The sequence below is a fragment of the Hetaerina americana genome, unplaced genomic scaffold (genome assembly GCF_022747635.1).
Source record: "Hetaerina americana unplaced genomic scaffold, ioHetAmer1.1.p SCAF_16, whole genome shotgun sequence".
NCBI lineage: Eukaryota > Metazoa > Arthropoda > Insecta > Odonata > Calopterygidae > Hetaerina > Hetaerina americana.
In genome coordinates, this window is record NW_027286719.1 from 61,844 (window position 1) to 81,683 (window position 19,840).

Sequence of the window (19,840 nt, forward strand, 5' to 3'; positions counted from 1 at the left end):
GGCTGACATGCTCTTTGTTCATTATTATCGGGCTTCTGGAGATTAGTAGAGGGATCAAATTAGTAAGCTATTGAGTGCAGGACTTATAACTGCCCATTTCCTGGGATTCAGTTGCATATTAGTGGGGCTCTTTTTTCTGATTGATATAATGCCCTATCATTTTGCTCAATGAGCACAATAATGATTGATAATCAATATTACACCCTCATTGTAAAAACCACATTAAAAGGTAGGGGAGGGCCAATAATAACAATCTCCAGATAAATGATAACCAATATTTTGCTCCAATATTCTGGCATATTGTATGAATTGATGGAGTAGAGTTTTCAGATGCCACAAGACAGCACTTGGTAATAAACACAAAAACATCAATTGATTGTGAAATTCTTGATAAATTAAATCCAAAAATTATTGAAAAATGTAATAACTACTGAAAAAAACAAGAAACTGCATTTAGAGCATTTATTTGGCCGATATAATTAGAATGCCAATTAAAACTAGCAAGAGAACATTTCCATACCAATGTAAATCTTGGATAAGAAAGCGCTTTTATTTTAATTGCATTCGTTGTTCCCCTTGCCTTTGAAGAAACTATATTTTAAATGCTAAAGAATTTTTCCCATGGAACAGACCTCAAATGTGCAGCCAAAAAAATCGTTTTGATACTTCCAAAAGGAATGCATATAATTGCAACTTTTCCAATGAATAAGAGGGCGTTCCCCAATAGACAATAAAGATTCTCTTAGGGCATACTCAGAAGTAATCCTCTCGAAATTACAGGGAAATGTTAGTCTAAGGAAGAAAAATGCTGTACAAACTCTCGTATTTGCAATTATTTCTTTAAGCTTTCAAATAGACGAACTGGGACTCTTTCCCTTGCAAGAATCTTTAAGGAAAGTGGAACCTCATACAACATGCATAATTCACTCAAGGATCTTTCTCATGACAATAAATACCTGTTCAGGGAAGCAATTTGCCCCAAATAAGTTAATGCAAAATACAATAACATGTTGCATGCCACAAAAAATGAATTATTCAAAAGGTTTATTCAAAGGAAATTGTATATACATTGTTTACAATCGTTCGATTATTTCGGAATGACCCAATGTGGAATACAAACTCATTTAGTAAAATATAAGATTTGAAATCATTAGTTCATTATTATGACACATTCCTAATACTTTTTTACTAAAAAGCTGTCTAGAGACTTTTTTTCCCGCTGCTTAAAAATGTTAAGAAAATGCAAAATAATTCAGATCTGTACACTCACGAAATGAGTGAGAAAGACTCCTGATCCGAATTGTCAGGGTCATGCCATGGAAAAATGTGACAGCAAAAATAAATGCTGTTTGAAAACAATAAATCTCAATTGAAACAATTCAGTCAACCCTTAAATGTAAACTTGAACTTCTTAAATATAGAAAACTGCCACTTTCATACAGTTGCTATCAGGTCAACCCAAGATTTAAGGCTTATGTATTTTACTCCCCAGAGTCAATTGCCAATGCTGATATAGATATTATTAATTTACAGTGGACCTTAGCTTAGCGAGCACCTCACATAGAAAGTAATTCGCATAACAAGCAAAGACATTTTGCCCAAAAATGGCTAAACAAGCAACTTTTCTCATAATGAGTGACGAGGAGAGCGGAATTCCTGGAATGACTACAAGCATGCTAGGTCAGTTTGCGTCTATAACTCCTTCCTCTAGCATCTTAGCTTTGCCAATGATCACACATTTTTCCAAACTTGTGTTCAGGCATATTATTAGTGATTTTCTTGTGCCATGTTTAATGATATTCTGTGAATAGTTTTAAAAATTTGCCCCCCAAAAAAATCTACAAGAATATAGCCATAAGGGAATAAAAATAACATTAATAATCAAAATTAAAATCATTGCAAAGCAAGAATGAGACGCAAACATGGCTGATATAGCATGCACTTACAATTGGTCTACATCAGTGATTTGCACTATCCTCAGGAACGAGAACAAAATTAAGGAGATAGAAGCTTCAAAGGGTGCAACAAGAATATCTATGCAAGTAAGTTTTTCCATGATATGGCAAAATGCTGCTGTAAAATATATTAAAACCATTGAACCTGATTAGCCATTTTAAAAAAATTAAAAAAGTTGAATCTCAAGAGAAAATCATTAGTTTAGCCCCTAAATATTAGGATTGCAGGGCTCATTAAACTCATTAGGTATATTTTGTGATTGGAAAGCTTGTTCACTTTTACTTCAAAAAAAGTATTACGACAGGTATCAGTGGTACTTATGGCTCAATATTATGATGTTTTTGTTTGAACTGGAATGTATACAACCTAAACAGACCCCTCCCCCGAGATCAAACACATTGCTTGACCATTGGCTTATAGCACAATGGATTTAGGCACATGTTAAGAGCCTTAATATTCAAGAAATATCAATAAAAATTAGTTCCCTTCATAAGGAAAGGAATTATCCCAATCTTAAGGAGGAAATATCCCATTTCCACTTTGAAAAATCAATAAAAAACCTCAGTTATCAATCCAAAGATTGGTTTCATAAGTGATGGTAGAGTTCACCCAATACTGAGCCCGACAATGCGTGAATTACACACATAGATAGATACATAGAGGTCTTTATTTGGGCGAAATTGAGACCAAATGGTCCCTTCTTCCATTTAACCCATGAATTACACACATCAGGGTAGGGGGGCTAGCTCCTTTCCCCGTGCTGTCCAAGGTTTCCCAACAAGATGTTGCATGGAGCGGAGACATAGTCTCTGCAAAAAGATTAAGTAAATAGAACCGAGGCCTTCGATACGTGGATCTGAAGAAGGATGGAAAGTTTCATGGGAGGGTAGAGTAAAGATTGAGGTGGTGCCATGAAGGAAATGAGAGAAAATTGGTAATGAAGGAAAGAAAGGTTAGTTGGTTCGGGCATTGTATGAGGAAGGGTTGCTTGCGGAAGACTGCGTTAGAGGGATTTTATTCATTTGACGACTTTATTGAGATGAAATTGAGACTGAATAGTCCTTTCTTCCACCTAACCCTATGACCCTCATATATTAAAAAGTTACATGAGTTGAACATGATTAAGAGTGAAAGAAAATATGAAGAAATGCAAAGGATGGCTCAAGACAGGAAATCATGGCAGTCAACAATGAGAAAATCTGCTGTACAGCAGTACAGCCCAAGACGATGATGTAACTAAACGTCTTTTCATGCATCTATTATATACCTCTTGTTTGAATTGCCTTCACAAGGTCCACCACATTTTTTATACTAAATAACCAATAAATATTAGAATTACTTATTAGGACAGGTCATCATCTTTCAATGTGGTTATGAAAACAAGGACTTCACCAAAGACCATAGAGATTCATGGGAATAGAAAGTGAGAACAGCCCAAGAGGAAGCACCCTCAAATTCCACTTCTGAGTGGCAACTTTCACATTTCTGGAGGAGTCCGTGAGCTAACACAGCTACCACAGGTATTTTAGACAGATGCACTCAGCCAGGATTGTTTATTCAGAAAAATACCACTTACCCACGGACTGGGCCATGTGACTCAGCTGTCCCAGTGATGCTTTGTGCTTCTCCTTCTTTGAGCTCTCTTCGAGCATGCCCGACTTGACCACAAAAGCCACTTTCACCTCAAGCTCTCCCCTTTCCTTTGTATTCTCCTTCCCCGGTTTGCTCCCTAATTTGTACCATCTGCAAGATAGAGAGACTATTACGACACTCACGCACCAACTATGGACCTCATCAAAAGAATCACATTCAATTCAGACCAACTCATTTCACTGAGGCTATGCGGACCCAGGCCACCTCAGCACATCAAGAACGTGCAACTGCAATGTTGTGTTCTCAATTTTCACATACATTCTTAATGCATTTAAATTTGAAAGATTTATTATCCTATAATTAGTCCTTTCCCAGTCCCTATCTTCAATAATCTTAGAGCCTCTAAGATAAAAGCCTCTGAAATGGGAATGCATCAGGGTCTTCTCCAAACAATTAACCCAGCATTTCTTTACACGTGATGTAACTTGTATGCTCAGAATCGCCTTCCTCCCCACGGAAACTTCAATTTTACTATACTATTCTTAAATCTGCACCTCATCATGATATAGTCTAACTGAGAGACATGTAGTTCTGAAACCCTGGGGATTTTCCGTGAATATGTATGCCTATTTTGGAGTTAGAACCAAGTTTCCATTGTAAATAAACCCTGTCTCCTAAAGATCTATAATTCTTTCCCTCCAGTGTTATTCCTAAACCATACTTTCTTAAACGAACACCATCTCTTCCTTCACCTACTTTTGTATTCCAATTGCTATTAAATTTGCTTACAGGAACATTTGCAACTGTTTCCATTTATCGATCATGTACTCTATTAAATTATTCCTTCTCACGGCGGCTAGGCAGCATGTAGACTTGAACCATGCCCAATTTTCTCTGGGTCAGCTTTTACTTCAACTAATAATATCACATCACTGTTTTGACGACAACTTTCTTTACTTCTATTCTACTTACCTTGAATACTTCAATTTTTGTTTTCCCATTGGGCCAATTAGGTTCAAAACCTCAGTTTTATATCATAATAAGAAACCCTGGGTTACCGATGAAATTCGTAATCTTGCAAGGTACATGAAAGATTTAGCAGCATATTTTAGAAATAAAACTGACTCCTCCAGTCAACACGAATACTCCACTTTGAAAAAGGAATACAGGACTATTCTTTACAATGCCAAACGATCATATAACAATTCTCGAATTACTAATGCCTCTAACAAATCTAGGGAAGCCTGGAAAATAATTAATGAATCCAAATCTATCTCAAATGTCAACTCTGACATTGTACTTCGTAATACTTCTGGAAAGCTCAATCAAAATACTATACAGATGGCATCCTCCCTCAATGAACATTACCTATCTCAGATAACTCCTACAAATCAGTGTAACAGTGGCAAATATCCCCTTATTTCCAACTCTTGTAACTCGCTATTCTTATATCCCTGTTCGGAACATGAATTAACTAAGGCAATGTCCAAAATTAGTAATAAATACTCTGCAGGTCTTGATGGAATACCAGCCACTATTTTTAAGAAATCTTACGAGGCAATTAAGCATCCATTATTATTTTTAATTAACAAATCTCTAAAGGTAAGGAAATTCCCTGCCACCTTGAAAGTAGCGAAAGTCTTGCCCCTCTACAAGGGCAAAGGACCTAAAGACGATATGAATTCTTATCGGCCCATTTCATTGCTCAACCAATTCGGTAAAATATTTGAATTAATCTTTTACAATCGCTTAATATTATTTCTGGAATCCCATAACTTACTTTCTCCCAACCAACATGGTTTCAGGAAACTCAGGTCTACATCCACAGCTATATATCAAGCAGTTAACAAAATAACTTCTGATCTTGACAATAGATCTGAATCTCTTGCCTTATTTTTCGATTTTTCAAAGGCGTTTGATGCTGTCAATCACAACCTCTTACTTCGAAAAATTGAATGCCTGGGAATAAGAGGGACTTCCCTAGACTGGGTTAGATCCTATCTCCTGGACAGAAAACAATGTGTAGCCTTAAGTAAACAAGGAAGAGAGTTCCTTTCTCCAGTAAAAAGTGTTCTATGTGGTGTACCCCAGGGATCTGTCCTGGGCCCAATCTTGTTCCTTATGTACGTAAATGATCTACCAACATTACTGAACTCTGTACCAGGCGTGCTGCCTGTCGTCTATGCTGATGACACAAATGTCCTCGTGTCTGCCTCCTCTGTAGACACACTAATATTAACCTCTGTTTCCGTTACCCAGCTGTTACATGAGTGGTGTCTCCTCAATTCCCTCCTCCTCAATGTTAGTAAATCTTCTTTAATTTACTTTGCTAATAAGAATAAATCAGCTGCTTGCATAACTGTAAATATTGATAACGAACTTATTGTACAAAAAAGTAAATCATGTTTTCTAGGCATCTCTATTGACAGTCGTCTGTCTTGGGATGACCATATTCTCAAACTTCGTAATAAGTTGAGTTCACTCTGTCATCTTATCAGATTCATTAGGCATACCGTCAATACTGAGGTCTTATTGTCTCTTTATTATAGTGAATTTTACTCTCATGTTGTTTATAGTATTCTTTTATGGGGCCCTACACCTAATGCAAATATTATATTTAAAATTCAAAAACGGATCATCCGACTTATTTGCCTTGCTACTCATGCAGCATCCTGTCGTCCCCTCTTTAAAAAATTGAAAATTTTACCCATTCCCTGCGTGTATATGTATTGCGCATCTTTGTATGTCAAAAGCAACTTCTCTAGTTATCTTTCCAATGCCAACGTTCACAATTATAACACAAGGCATTCTGCTGACCTCCACCAAAACTTTGTCAGAACCTGTACCACCGCCCATGGACCTAAACATATGGGCCTCAGGATTTTTAATAAACTTCCTAAAGAACTGAAAGCACAACATAAGCTGCCTATATTTAAGCTCAACCTTCAGAAATATTTACTCTGTAAAATGTTTTATTCTATTAATGAACTTCTTGTCCCATGAGTTTCTTTGTATTTAAACATGTACTTAGTATTTATCATTTCTTTATATAACATTGACGTGTCCTATATCTGTGCTTGTTTTTTACAATTGTACAAATCTGCTGGGCAAATAAAATTACTTACTTACTTACTTACTTACTTATCACTCAACCCACTTTCTGTTTACTAATCTTCTCACATAACTTGTTATTCAATATTATTTCCAAACCTCACTAGCTCTCTTCCCCTCCATCACCTATTACTCCATTAATATTGCTCTATTACTCCTAGCTCTCTTTCCATCTCATCTCACACAGCCTTAAAATATCTATACACACTTCCTCTTTCTACTGCACACTTTATATTTTCTAATGTCTCTATCCTCCAAATTATTCTAATATTGCATGACCCTACGGTAACTGGTTCAGTCCTTTTCCTCTACATCTCCTATGCTACTGCTGTTGATTTCACTTTTCAAGGGTATTGTGAGATGAAGACCGAAGAATTTATGCCTCTCCCATGGCCAGAAAAAGAACACAGCCAAGGGGACTTGATCCTGTAGTTGACAGGGTTCATACTGAGTCTATGTCAATCATTGCTGCATGGGATAATTAATCAGGTGGTTTCCTTTTGCTTCCCTCGATAGTGTCTTTGACCCTTGGAAATTAGTACCCAATGTAAGGAAATTGAAAGCACACATTTTCAAAAATACCCTTGAATTGCACAATAAGGACTTGCGACATTCATGGATGTTCCTAGAAGGAATACTTTGAGCAAAGATTCAATCTAACAGGCTGCTGATAATGCTTGGAGGTGAGCTTGAATCAAAATGATGAAATCAGTATCACAATTAAAGTGAAATTGGGTCAAAGAACAAAGGAGACCAAATATTGGAAAATAGGCACAGACCAATGCAAAAACAATGAATATTTTATTTTAAAATGCAACAAAATATCATTTCGACTCAATTTTCCTAAACAAACAATAGTTTTCAAAGAGAGTGAGCATCGTCCTTGCGTCTTTCTTTTACTATCAAATATTAGCCCCTAATGCCTTCATCCTAAATTTTGAAATTTTAAAGGAATCAAAAAGAAATGGCCCAGGGAGAATGTTATTTCATAAATTTTGGGTTTTATTAAATATTTTGGAATTACAGTGCTAGAAAATGTTAGGCAAATTTACCATACCCACCCAAATATAAGATGACCCCCAAAAACTGCAAACATATTTAGGAAAAAAGTATCTTTTTTTAAGATTTTGCACATAAGCAATCTGGTCATGCACGAGCAACCAAAAATACATTACACATTGCACTATTACAATGGGTAACATGACAATTAGTCCTAACTACATGAATAAAGAAACTTCAATAGATTTTTATCAGTCCATATTCTCCCCATAATCCACCAAAACTAGTGAGACTGAGAAAATAATATAAGCCAATTTGTTTTCAATAATACTGAAATGGACTTGATTTCAATAATACCATGAACAACACTTGAGCCACCTTCTGAAACCCTCGTCTCCAGAGTGATAATTTTTTTCATGGAATCACTTGAAAAGCAGAGGGGTTCAATACCTAGGGAGTATGGTGGATGATGATCCATGATTTCCTTTTGCCACCTTGACTTTAATTTGGCATTATCATTCCATTTCTTTGAAAACACCCCTTCTTATAGCAACCCTCCATAGGTAAAATACTGGGTGCCATTCTTTGCGGTATGTTCTCTTTCCATTCACTGAATTTCCACACCTGCCATATCCGACGATAAGGATTGGTTCTCTAAATTAAACAATTGCATCATGAACACTCTTTGTCTTCCAAAAGTGGCTTTCTCATTACCTTTTTCTATGAATCCTCATAATTATAGAATACAGCACTCATAGCAAGCCTCCCACACCTCTAGGGCAGCTCGCATCCCATTATGTGTGCTCCCCCTTCCTTTGTTTCACTTTCCCCAGAGTGACTCAGGATGCAAGGGAACCCTAACGCAAATACTCACAACGAGAAAAAAAAATTGCACTTTTCTACATATTTATGGCAAATTATGATGCAAACTTTGTTTTTCTCATAAAGACAAACTTCCTCTACATCTCGCCTGAATCAGCTGCAAATACTCACGTTTAATAATCAACTATGAACATTGCATGCAGTTTCTTTCTGTTCCTCTACAGAAGAGTTACATTTTGATTTGTTGGCCAAACCATCAGAGAATAAGTCTTTATTTAGATTCTACTTGAATACTAACATTTCATCATCAAAATCCACCACCTAATTATAAGCAAACATCGGATTAATTAAAAAAACCAGATGTTATGAGAACCTAGGAGTTGAATATAAAAGTGTAAACAAAATTTGACAAATGAAATCTATGGCAACTTTTTCAATTTTATGAAAAATAACTATTATCTTTTGATGCAATTCTTGGCCCAATGAAATTTCAGAAATTAAATTCTGAATGTCATCACTGCCCAGTAGCATTTTTGGTAGGCGTGCAATTATTCTGCTTGGAACAACAAGTATCAAAAGTTGGTATTCTCTGGGTGATGCAATGTTCTTATCATGCTAGATTGAATCACTCTTTTGTTCTTCAAGGGCAGGACTTATTATGAGAATTATAGACGAGCATAAGGTTTGCAGTTGAACTCTAGCCAGGAAGTAATCCGACAAAATTCTTATAGCCAGTATCTTTCCCCTTAGTGATCATGCCTTTATACGTTGGATGATGATCCCTAGACAAAACAGGAAATGAGGGTCCCAATGAACAGAGAGGAAACTTAGTGTGAAGAGGAAATTTCAAGAAAATTCGGGATTAATTAATCGAGTTAAATACTAACATTAAATAACAATTGCCTCATGTTCAACAGCTATTGAAATTATATGCCCTTTCCGCACCAGCTGGTAAATGGAAACATCATGCAGGTTTCTCATGGTTTTTTAACTGATTCCTTGCTTTCATTCATTAACTGATTTGATAAAAGCAAATCCACCAAGGTATTTCACATCAGAGAGATAACCCTCATTTTCAATCAGATGTGTGCCAATGGCACGAGTATTTGAAGATCAACTCACTTTCAAACAGCAAGAATTCACGCAAGATACACCTGCCATTCTACCATTTGTTTCCACATTGTTTATTATTATTTAAAACAACCCATAATTTTAATCATATTTAAAAAAATATATATAGGTATGATTTGTTGACAACATGCTCATTACATGCAAGTTTTTGAAGAAAATGCCATGCAAAGCACTTATGGAGAAGTAGTTCACCAACTGGGGCCTATATATGCCTCTGCACACAGCTTACCACATAGTATACAAGGTCACTACCATATGAAGGCTATTTACCCTATGGAAAGAAAAAATTAAATCTCGCACCTGAAATTAGAAAGTAAAAACCTTCTCTTGCAAGATTGCCTTTCAGTTAGGTCCAATTAAGGGGATAGCATGGGTGCAAAGTGATTCAGTCAACATTTCAGTAAATCAAAGCACCCCGAATGGAATGGATCTGCTGGCACACAAGCAAACTTTTTCCAATGAAGATTTATTAAGACGGAAAAAAATTAGCCATTATGCCAGTGATCGCACTTAATTTCAAACACACAAGGATGTAATATAAGATTATGAATGTTTTCAAGAAGAAAAGTGATTACAAAAATGCATAAGATATTAGCTCAAAAGAGAATACCTGCATGGGAGTAGTTTTTTTAAGCAACTATTACTAAGAAATAACTGGAATATCCTGATAACATTTTTTCTACACAAAATGTTGTAAATTATAGATATTAATGTTGATTTGTTTTGTTTCAGGAAGCCATAGATTGAAGTAACTCATAGTCTGGAGAAGATAGAGGCTCAGAGTGTGGTTTAGTTACTTAATTTCTCACCGAGTTATTTACAGCAGAGGGGAAGAGAGCCAGCAACAGGTGGCAATAGTCTTGAGCAAAATGGATGAAAGAACATAGCAAACATTGCGCATTTGCAAGATAGAATCCTATTAGAATTGGTAAAAACAAAACTAACAATCTTCATATTTTTTTGGGTCTAAATGAGGATAAATAACCATAGGGAGGTAGGAATAGCAGGGTTCTACGATCAATTGTAGGACATAATTCGATGTCCTTGAGAGGAAATATATAACGGCAATTAGGCAAATTAGGCATAGGTATGCATGGATAATCCCTGGGGGATTCAGGACTACATGTCTCTCAGTTAGACTATATTATGATTAGGCACAGATTTAGGAATATCATAGTTAATTTGCGGTTTCCCTGATGGTCATCCACATCAAACTTTGGCACTGATGCAGTGTGACATCATATTCAAGAGAGTAAAATAGAGAAGAGGGATCAAGAAATGTAATGTAAAAGGCGGTAACTGAAAAGAAAAGAAACAACTACCAGAAGTCTTTGGAAAAATTAACGATAAAGAACAAGGAGACGAGGAGAGAAGAGGAGAAGAAAGGTAGAGAAGATATCCAAAAGGATTTTTAAAGATGGAAATGAAACTATTAGAAGAGTACATAGGAAAAGGTAAAGGAAACCTTTGATTATGAACGAGATGACTCGAAGGATAGTTGAGAGAAGGAAATGGAGGAATGTAAACACAAGAGGAAGGTAGAGGGAAGTACCATGAGTTAAATAATAAACTCGCGTGAGAAACTAGTGGGGCAAAAGAAAAGCAGTGGAAGGCACGGTGAGAGGATGTGCAAATTTTACAAAGGCAGTGTGAAATAAGGTGCAAACAATCAAAGATAAGTCAGCAACCTTATTGACAGAACCAGGAAAAATTCAAGAGAGATGGAAAGAATATATAGAAGATTTGTATGGTAAAGACATAAGGCCAGCAGGCTTTGACCTAGAAAGAGAATACCACCTGGATATTAATAATTTAGATACAAGTAAACTTGACGGCAAGACAAAGGGCAAAATGTTAAGGCATTAAAATTTGACAAAAACTAGCGCAGGTGGAAAAGTTCACCTATCTTCAAGGAAGAAAAATCTATTTAGGCCAAGAAGCATTCACAAGGGCATGGGAATTGACGACAGGGATATTGAGTGAGGATGCTGAGAAAAGCCTCCTTAAAATATTGATAAGGAACATGGTTTTATGCAGCATATATAGCATGGAAACATGGTTGCTGAAGCACAATAAAAGACTTAGTTTGAAGGCTTTTGAAATTTGTTTTCTGAAAAAGGTGAAATGGAAAAAGTGGTGATGAAATAAAACAGAAAAGGCAAAGTGGACAGAAAGGAAAACCAATGAGGAAGTGCTAGGGATGGAGGAGGAGAGGGCTTTGTTGGGAGAAGTGAAAAGGAAGCAGGAAAGTTGGATGCAGAGTTCTTTGATTAACAATGGGCTGTTGAAGACTGCCATTAGGGGGGGGGGGAGAATGTTAGGCAAGCAAGGAAGGGGTAGGCAAAGAACTGGTATCCTGGACATCATGTTGGGAGAAAGGAAATACATAAGCAGAATTGATGAACGGTTTAATGCAGTGCGGGGGCTGGGTTTTGTTTCATTAGATGAAGTCAATAAATGTGGCAATGTTCAATCTGTGCCCAACCTAAATCTACCTTAAATGGTAGGCTACCAAATAAGAATTAACCGCAGAGAAATATGGACTATGGTAAAACAGTACCATGACTACACAGCAACTACTTCATAAAGTGTAATGTTCAAGGCAAAAAAGGTAAACAAAACAAAAACCCTAATTCACTGTAGCGAAGTCTTCTCAGGTTGTACGGAACAATAGCCATTGTCTCCTCCGGAGATCCCCACAGTCAACAGCATGCAATTAATGGAGGAATTTTTGCCAACAGAATAATTTATACTAAACTTGCCGGGGAGGGAGATAAAATTTCACTTTTGCACGATTATTTAGTGGCTTAAGCACAATCACTGTGCAAAAATATTTGACTGAGTGTGTCCGTGGCAATGCAAAGTTCATACTGGGGGCCTGACATCTCTGTTGGAGATGAAGTCTCATCAAGGAAATGCCTCATTCAGCATGTCCACTGAAATCTAGAAACCCTACAAACACACATTGCAGGCTTTTTCTCAACTCCATAATGATTATGCAATACTGGTGTCACCACAATTTGATAGATTTTGCAAAGATGAGTTTTATACTTCTCCCTTTTTGAATTATGGCAAAATTTTTTCAACTAGTCCAAAACAGGTCCCTAAGTGAGTGCACTACAGCATGAAGCAAGCAAAGAAAATTATTTAACTATGGAGAACAAACAAAAACAATGTAACATGTCACTACTGCAGGCTCTGTGAGAAGAATTATCCAAAAAAAATATTTCAATAAGAGAAATTTGGAACCAACCTTAGTCATCCGATAGCTAAGTTTCACACTTTCTGCAAACAGCAAATAAATGCAGAGAAAGTCTGCATTAGTGCTTGATATGAATTTGCAACTTAAGAATTTACTTTAAAAAAAACATTCGACTTGATTAGATTACATTAAATGAATTCTTGAAATTACACTGAAATGTAACATATGGCTAATTTTTTACCCTCTGCTAAAAGAATGAATAAAATATGAAGCAATTTTACATCTCTGAGTATTCATTTTCAAGAAAACCTCAATAAAAATCAACTTCCTTTTGCAGAGATAATGTAAACAAACTAAATAAGTATGCATACAACAAAATATAAAGATCATCACCGCATACTATGTGCAATGAATTAGGTGCTTTTCCAAGACAAATATTAATGCATAAAATGTAAGGAAGCCAACATCAAATTCTTTCCTTTCACTCGCCAAATTCAGAAGACTTATGCCAAAATGAAATGCACCAAAATGACTCAATCACAAACATAAATGCTCTTCCCTAATGTTCTTCCTTTAACTGCAATGGCTTTATGATCTTGTAGCAAGAAAGACTACATGCTCTCTTGATTGGAAGTGGCATAATTCGTATGGCAATTAAAGATAAAAATATCTCATGCAGAGGGAAGTACCAGAGATTAACTTGAGGGTACATCAAAAGCAACGGTGGCCATAGTGTTTTGCTCAAGTAGGAATGGAAGGCATTAAATCAGGTAGGGTGACAGAGTAGGGGTGAGTAGCAATACATTTATTTATGATGAAGATTGCCCTAACAGGTGGTTCCACGATGATTAGTGGTGTACTCCAATGGGTTAGTACCGAGACCAGTTTTGTAACTTATATTCAGAAATTATTCATCTATACATACAAATATATCTCCGAACACTTAGCCCGTCATGTATGATGATGATACAAATTTTATAAAATATGCACAAAACAAAACTTTTAACAAGAAAATAATAAGACCTCGCATGCATTTGAACAAATATCTTGACTTATCCTACGTCAATGTACGATCATAAATATAAACATAGATTATTATTATGCCACAACCTGCAGTATTAACAAGAAATTCCAAGGGTATATCAATTAAAAGCGATCGACCTTATAAAAAAGGGGTAGCAATATCATGCTTTTAAAATCCACTTTCTGTTTTTTTTATTTACCCAAAGTATACTAATTGTATAATTTTGAAATCACTTGAACAATACGTTGAAAAAGAACCCAATTGCTGGAGAGTTATAAATTCAAACAATTACTATTTTACAATTAAAAATTTTTTTTCAGAACAAAGAGTAACATTTCATATTTTACTTCATCTAATAAAACTAATATTGCATTAAATGGTCAACATAGAATTTCTGTGGAAAATATCTTAAATTTAAAAGTGAATTTTATCATGTTTTGTAAGCCTCTACATACGAGGTTGTGCATCCCATATTGTGATTTTATAGAAAAATAATCATTTAGAACTGATTTCAGCCTTGTGACAACAGCCACCAGAAACCAGCTTTTGATCTGCCTGGCATGCTGAGATACACCATGCTCAAGCCTTCCTCACTGAGTTTTCATGATACCGTGTGCTCAAGCCAACTGTTTACAATTTGGTAAATGAGTTTAAACGTGGCTATACATAAACGAATGAGAACCATCGTTTGAGATGTCCAGAGGAAGTGACTTTTGCAAAATGATTGACAAAATCCATAATATGGTTTAAAGGGAATGACAAATCAGTTCCCAAAATAGTTGTGGCCCCATGTCTTTTGCCACACAGAATCATCTACATTGATTACTGGGAAAAGGACAAACGATAAATGGAGATTATTATATATTGTTATTGCGCTGATTGCATGAAGACATCAAAAGAAATATATCCTCATTTGGCATGGAAAAAATTCTCTTCCATCAAGACAATGCACAGGTGCACACTAGCAGTTTTCATGGCGTTAAATTATGATATTAAAGTTCAAATTATTACCATACTCACTAGATTTGGCTTCAGTGACTTTTCTTATTTCCAAATTTTAAAAAATGGCTCAAGTGAAAAATTATTCACAAAACATCACCGACATAAAGCCTATTTTGACGACCTTCCAAAATAGCACTTTTGGGACAGCTTAAAAAAGTTGGCGAAACACTGGGAAGCATATCGAGCTATGAGGAGATCATGTTAAAAAAAAAAATGCACCCAAATTATTTTGTTTTCCAATTTTTTCCCAAGGACTCATAAAACAACAATCAACACTTACATCTTGGGTAATGACAGTGCTAAAAATTCCCATACTGATTTTGGAGATGTATCTTCACAGGCAACTACATACTGCAGAGTATAACAATTAGTTTCCTATGAAAGTAAACCCCAGAGCATGGGAATGAAACACAAATTGAAGTATGCTATAAGGTCAGTGTACGGTGGTAGTGCATGCTTGGGCCCGGGTATTAATGTTCAACTGAAAGCATTCAATCTCCAAGTGGTACAACATTTGGAGATTACACAGAGCTCCCATGCTAGAGCTGCAATGGTCATGTACTTGCTGAAATTATCTTCATCACTTTTACCCTTCGTTCTTGGTTTCATCCTTGAAAATGCAATGTCAGTGACCCCAGAACTGGTTTACTATACCGACATTTGTACAGTTAACCTTCTTCTAACAATTGCTACTGTTCTAATCCAATTTTTTGTTTGACACTTCACAGCACAATTTAAAATTTTTCATTTATGGTTTAGATTCTTTTTTGTTGTTTTCTCACCAAGTGTTTAAGGCTGAGCTGAAAATCTGTGACAAAAAAAATGCTACGCTAGTGTGAGCAAGAGTCTAGCTATTGCTTTCGTTGAACTGGAAACTTTTGTGGTCTCCTTGTCATGCATACCATAATGGATTATGCAATAATTGGTAGTAGTCAGTAGGGGCAGGTGGCCAACAGAAGGGGTCATTTGTGTAAGAAGGAATGTGTGAGTAATCTAGTGGTGGTAGGATGTTACAGGAATGGATGGGAGGGTAGAGGGAAACCTGGCATCGGCACTGGCCCACTCTTAACAAAAGGTGTCGAGGGGTCCACGACTGAACATCCCATCCGGCAGATAGTGAACTCAAAGTGCTCGCCACGGAACACCCCAAGCAGGGATCAGAATACCACTGAAAAATCTGGCCACCACCAGGATTGGAACCCAAGCCCTCGGGGTGGGAAGCCAGCGCATTAGCCACCGTAGCACCTTGATCCCTAATCAAGCAATCATTCATTGAAATATGAACTCCTCCTTATTTTCAGATAAGTAAATGAATGAATGCATGAATACACTTAAAACATATTTCTGAGCCTAAAATACATCCTGCAGCATGAATGAAACGTCAACAGCAGGAATGATGGACCAAAGATGAAGAAAGACTTAGGACATTCAAGCATCACAGCTCTGAAAACCCCTTCAGCAGAATGGGAAAATGATCATCCATGTGAGATAAATATTAGAGGAAAAAACTGGAGGCATAGTGTCATAGTAGGTGACAGATTAAGATAAATATGATAAGTTTTACTTTGTAAAACTATCATACATATTGATCCAGTAGTGATATAATACAGTGTGCTACTGTCACTAGCCATGGTAAATGTTGGGAATTTTTGAGCGGAAGCAATTACAATTATAGGTGAACTACCTTCATTGAAATGAAAAAAACTTATAGGATATCCTGATTAATGCAATGCCGTTTCCACTTAAGGGCCTATGGATGGGCTGCGAGCTGACCCAAGGTCACTGAAGCGGGCAAGGCCTAGTCGCTAATAGCATGTTGGAAGCGAATAGCAAATTGTAAGTTTTCCCCTCATGATATTTTCCCCGAATTTTTTCAATTAATATTCCCCCAATGAAATTGTGCTCTTTGTCACCACCATCCTCTTTGATGTATCATCGTCAGACTCTCCTCTACTAGGAGGAAGTTGAGAACAAAAGATATCATTATAGACTGAGCATATTTTGGGATTCTACCTAAGTAGAGATAATTGCTAAAAAAAAGTGCACAGACACTCAAATTCAAAAAGAGTATGGGTTGTAGCAAAGAGAAATTAAATAATAATGAGGAAATAAAAATGTACCTCACACCTTCATGACCGCTAGCATTGTGCATCATCAAAGCGATTCATTTTCCTAAGGTTCCACAATTTTTGCACAATATATTTTATGGCCTGTGGCTTACTTTGGATTTAAAATTGCTTAAGAGGCTCATTTCAGAGAAACCATTAAATTCATGTAGGAAAAAATTCGAGTTTTTCAAGGGGACTTCATTTAAGCATTTTAATGGCATACCATCAACTTATGAGGTGATAAGGTATCAATGCGGGTGACTAACGAAATTATTATACAAGAGAACTAAGAGTGAGCCTGGTTAATGATTTTTTTAAATGAAGAAGTGGAATAATGAATATACAGTAATGCATCTAAGCCATAATGTAATAATGTGAGTAGATAAAAGGTCTCACCTGTTTTTTGGTCTCTCATAGACGTCCAAGTCAGACAACTGAATACTAACGACTCCCAGAAATTCATCTGCCACGCCTATTAAATTCCGATGCAAGGCAGTGAGGATTATTTGTGCCGTGTTGCCCTGTTTTGGAATCGGCCTAAAAAAAGATTAGTTACATTACGGAAATGCACTTAACATGCGATGTTCACCTTTCATAAAATACATATATAATTACAGTTCGCATTCTTCGTGCCATTCCACTACCATGTCCGAGCTCTTGTCCTTTACTGACGTCCTGTACTTAGACTTCCCTAGCGCAATCGTCACAAATGCGTCGTTTGTTCCTGAAATATATGACGCAGGTCAGCAATGATTAAATTCATTACATGATATAAACTAAAAGCTGCACAACTAGACTTAGCTCTACTGTAGGTCATTGTTTATAGTCATTCTTCATCGTACCATTCTTTCCTTTAGAGATCAGGCCTCGGGCCCGATGGACTGAAATGATTAAAGAGAAACATGGATGAGGAAAATAATGAATATATTAAAAAATTTACGATGCTTTAACCACGAAACATTCAGCTATTGTCTACAGATAACATCGTCAGAAGATATCGCACACCGACAGATATTTGTTAGTAATAATAAAATCACGGTGCTTCAAATTGACTTCCGACCGGGAACAAAAGGCAGAAAGTTAATTTCTTCAAATCATTGCAGATGAGAAAAAAGGCAAACCAGGAAACGTTATATTAAAGATTACGGCTGATATGTCATAAGACTTTACCACGTTTGCAGGATAAATATTTACCTGTTACTTGTACATGCGTTGGACTCCACATATTGGACTAACGCCGCGTGTATAAAAGGAAACCTCACACAAAATAACTTAAAATTCCAAGTGTTAAAATTATCATTACTAATTAATTTCCCCGAAATACCTGCTGCATTCCAATCATTACAGCTGAACGGTTTCGCGAACAACTACACGTAATTATCAAAATATATTATAGATGTCGTGCAAGTCATGAACGAAAGCCTCTGTATCCCGTTATATTCGCCGATAGATGGGTGACAGCAAATATTTCCAACAGCAGCCGCAAGGTAGCGCAGGGTGTAAATGTCTGTGTGTGCATATGTATCGTATATATAATTGTAATAGATACGCTATGGGTTAAGGTATGCTTTGGATGGACCCAATACCAAAGGGTACAGCGGCTATTCCCTTTTCTCTCCTATTAACGAACTCAACATCCTATGTTACAATAAGCCCCTCTTCAAGTCTGTACACTTTCTTCTTCTCTTCATTCCATCCAAAACCCTATCCTTTTCCCAACAATTCTCTTGACTCCCCCACCTCACCTAGCACTTCCTCATTCGTTTTCCTTTCTAGTTAATTCACCTACTCCGTCCTTCTTCACCCCCACATTTCAAAAACCTCCGATCTATCATCCTCCTTCAATGGCCATGTTTCCGCGTCGTACATAACTACGCTCCGTATGAAAGTTTAAACAAGCCTTTTCTTATCATTCCTACTTAACGCCCCTCTCTTCAATATTCTCCTTGTGAAAGCTTCATTGCCTAACGCAATTCTTCTTCTTATGTCCCTCATACTTTGGCCACATTGATCCAAAACACTTACGACTTAACACCGAATCCGAACACTTTTGTAGTTCTTTCATTTATGCCCTCCTATTTTACATTAAGCTTAGACTTTCTCTTCCTGAAAAACCACATTACCTTTGTTGTATTTATATTTATTCTCATCCTAATTCTATCGCACTGAATTTCCAATGCACTCAGCGATGCTTGCTACATCTTGGCTGACCGACAAACTAGAGCTTGTCACCAGCACACCCAACTTATTTTATTTATTCCCCGCCAAATTTCATTCCTACCTCCAGGTTTCCTATGCCTCTTTTACCATTTCCTCCACATATACGAGCCACATGTACGTTGAACAGCATCGGTGATAATGGGCAACCCTGCCATACACCTCTGCTAACTCTGCCCATCCGGTCTCTTCGTCCTCCACTCGCACCTGAGCAGTCTGAGACATGTTGCGGAATAGCCTTTCTCCCTCCAATTCATTCTTATACGTATTCTGCAGTATACTCCCAATTCACTGTATCAATAGCCTTTTCGAAATCTATGATACAGGTAAATACGACCTGATCGTATTATATTCTCGTATATTCCTCTCGGTTAGTGATCTCATTAATGCTTTGGAATTGAGCGTGCCTTTCCCCTACCTAAAGCCAAACTGATTACCCCATAGTAATCATTTTCCCTGCTCTCCCTCCTCTTTTTGATGATCCTGAGAACCACTGCAAACAAAATCAAAGTCATTATCCAGTAGTCCTCAAATAATGTAGCCTTTACTTTTTTGGGAATAGATACTAACACTGATCTGACAGCCTTCCGGCCAATTTCTCTCTCTTGAATGCTATCAATGGATCGAGATGGTGCAGTGGATTTCGCACTGGCTTCCCTACTGAAGGTGCTTTGT

At 36.8% G+C, this 19,840-nt stretch overlaps 1 protein-coding gene across 2 annotated transcripts in view; it reads right to left on the reverse strand.

The window, feature by feature from the left end:
* Rip11 (Rab11 interacting protein) overlaps positions 1–18,316 on the reverse strand; it is a 43,508-nt gene extending 25,192 nt beyond the window's left edge. Inside the window, exons 1-6 of one of the 2 annotated variants that reach the window (XM_071583997.1) lie at positions 18,273–18,310; positions 18,143–18,205; positions 17,791–17,829; positions 17,564–17,672; positions 17,345–17,485; positions 3,533–3,699 (exon numbers count right to left, since the gene is read on the reverse strand). In XM_071583997.1, the coding sequence (XP_071440098.1) occupies positions 3,533–3,699; positions 17,345–17,485; positions 17,564–17,672; positions 17,791–17,829; positions 18,143–18,173 (487 nt within the window). In that variant the 5' untranslated portion in view covers positions 18,174–18,205; positions 18,273–18,310. Of the gene's footprint in view, positions 1–3,532; positions 3,700–17,344; positions 17,486–17,563; positions 17,673–17,790; positions 17,830–18,142 lie in introns of both variants that reach the window. The other variant, XM_071583996.1, reaches the window with a different exon arrangement.
* Between the last annotated feature and the right edge of the window lie 1,524 nt (positions 18,317–19,840).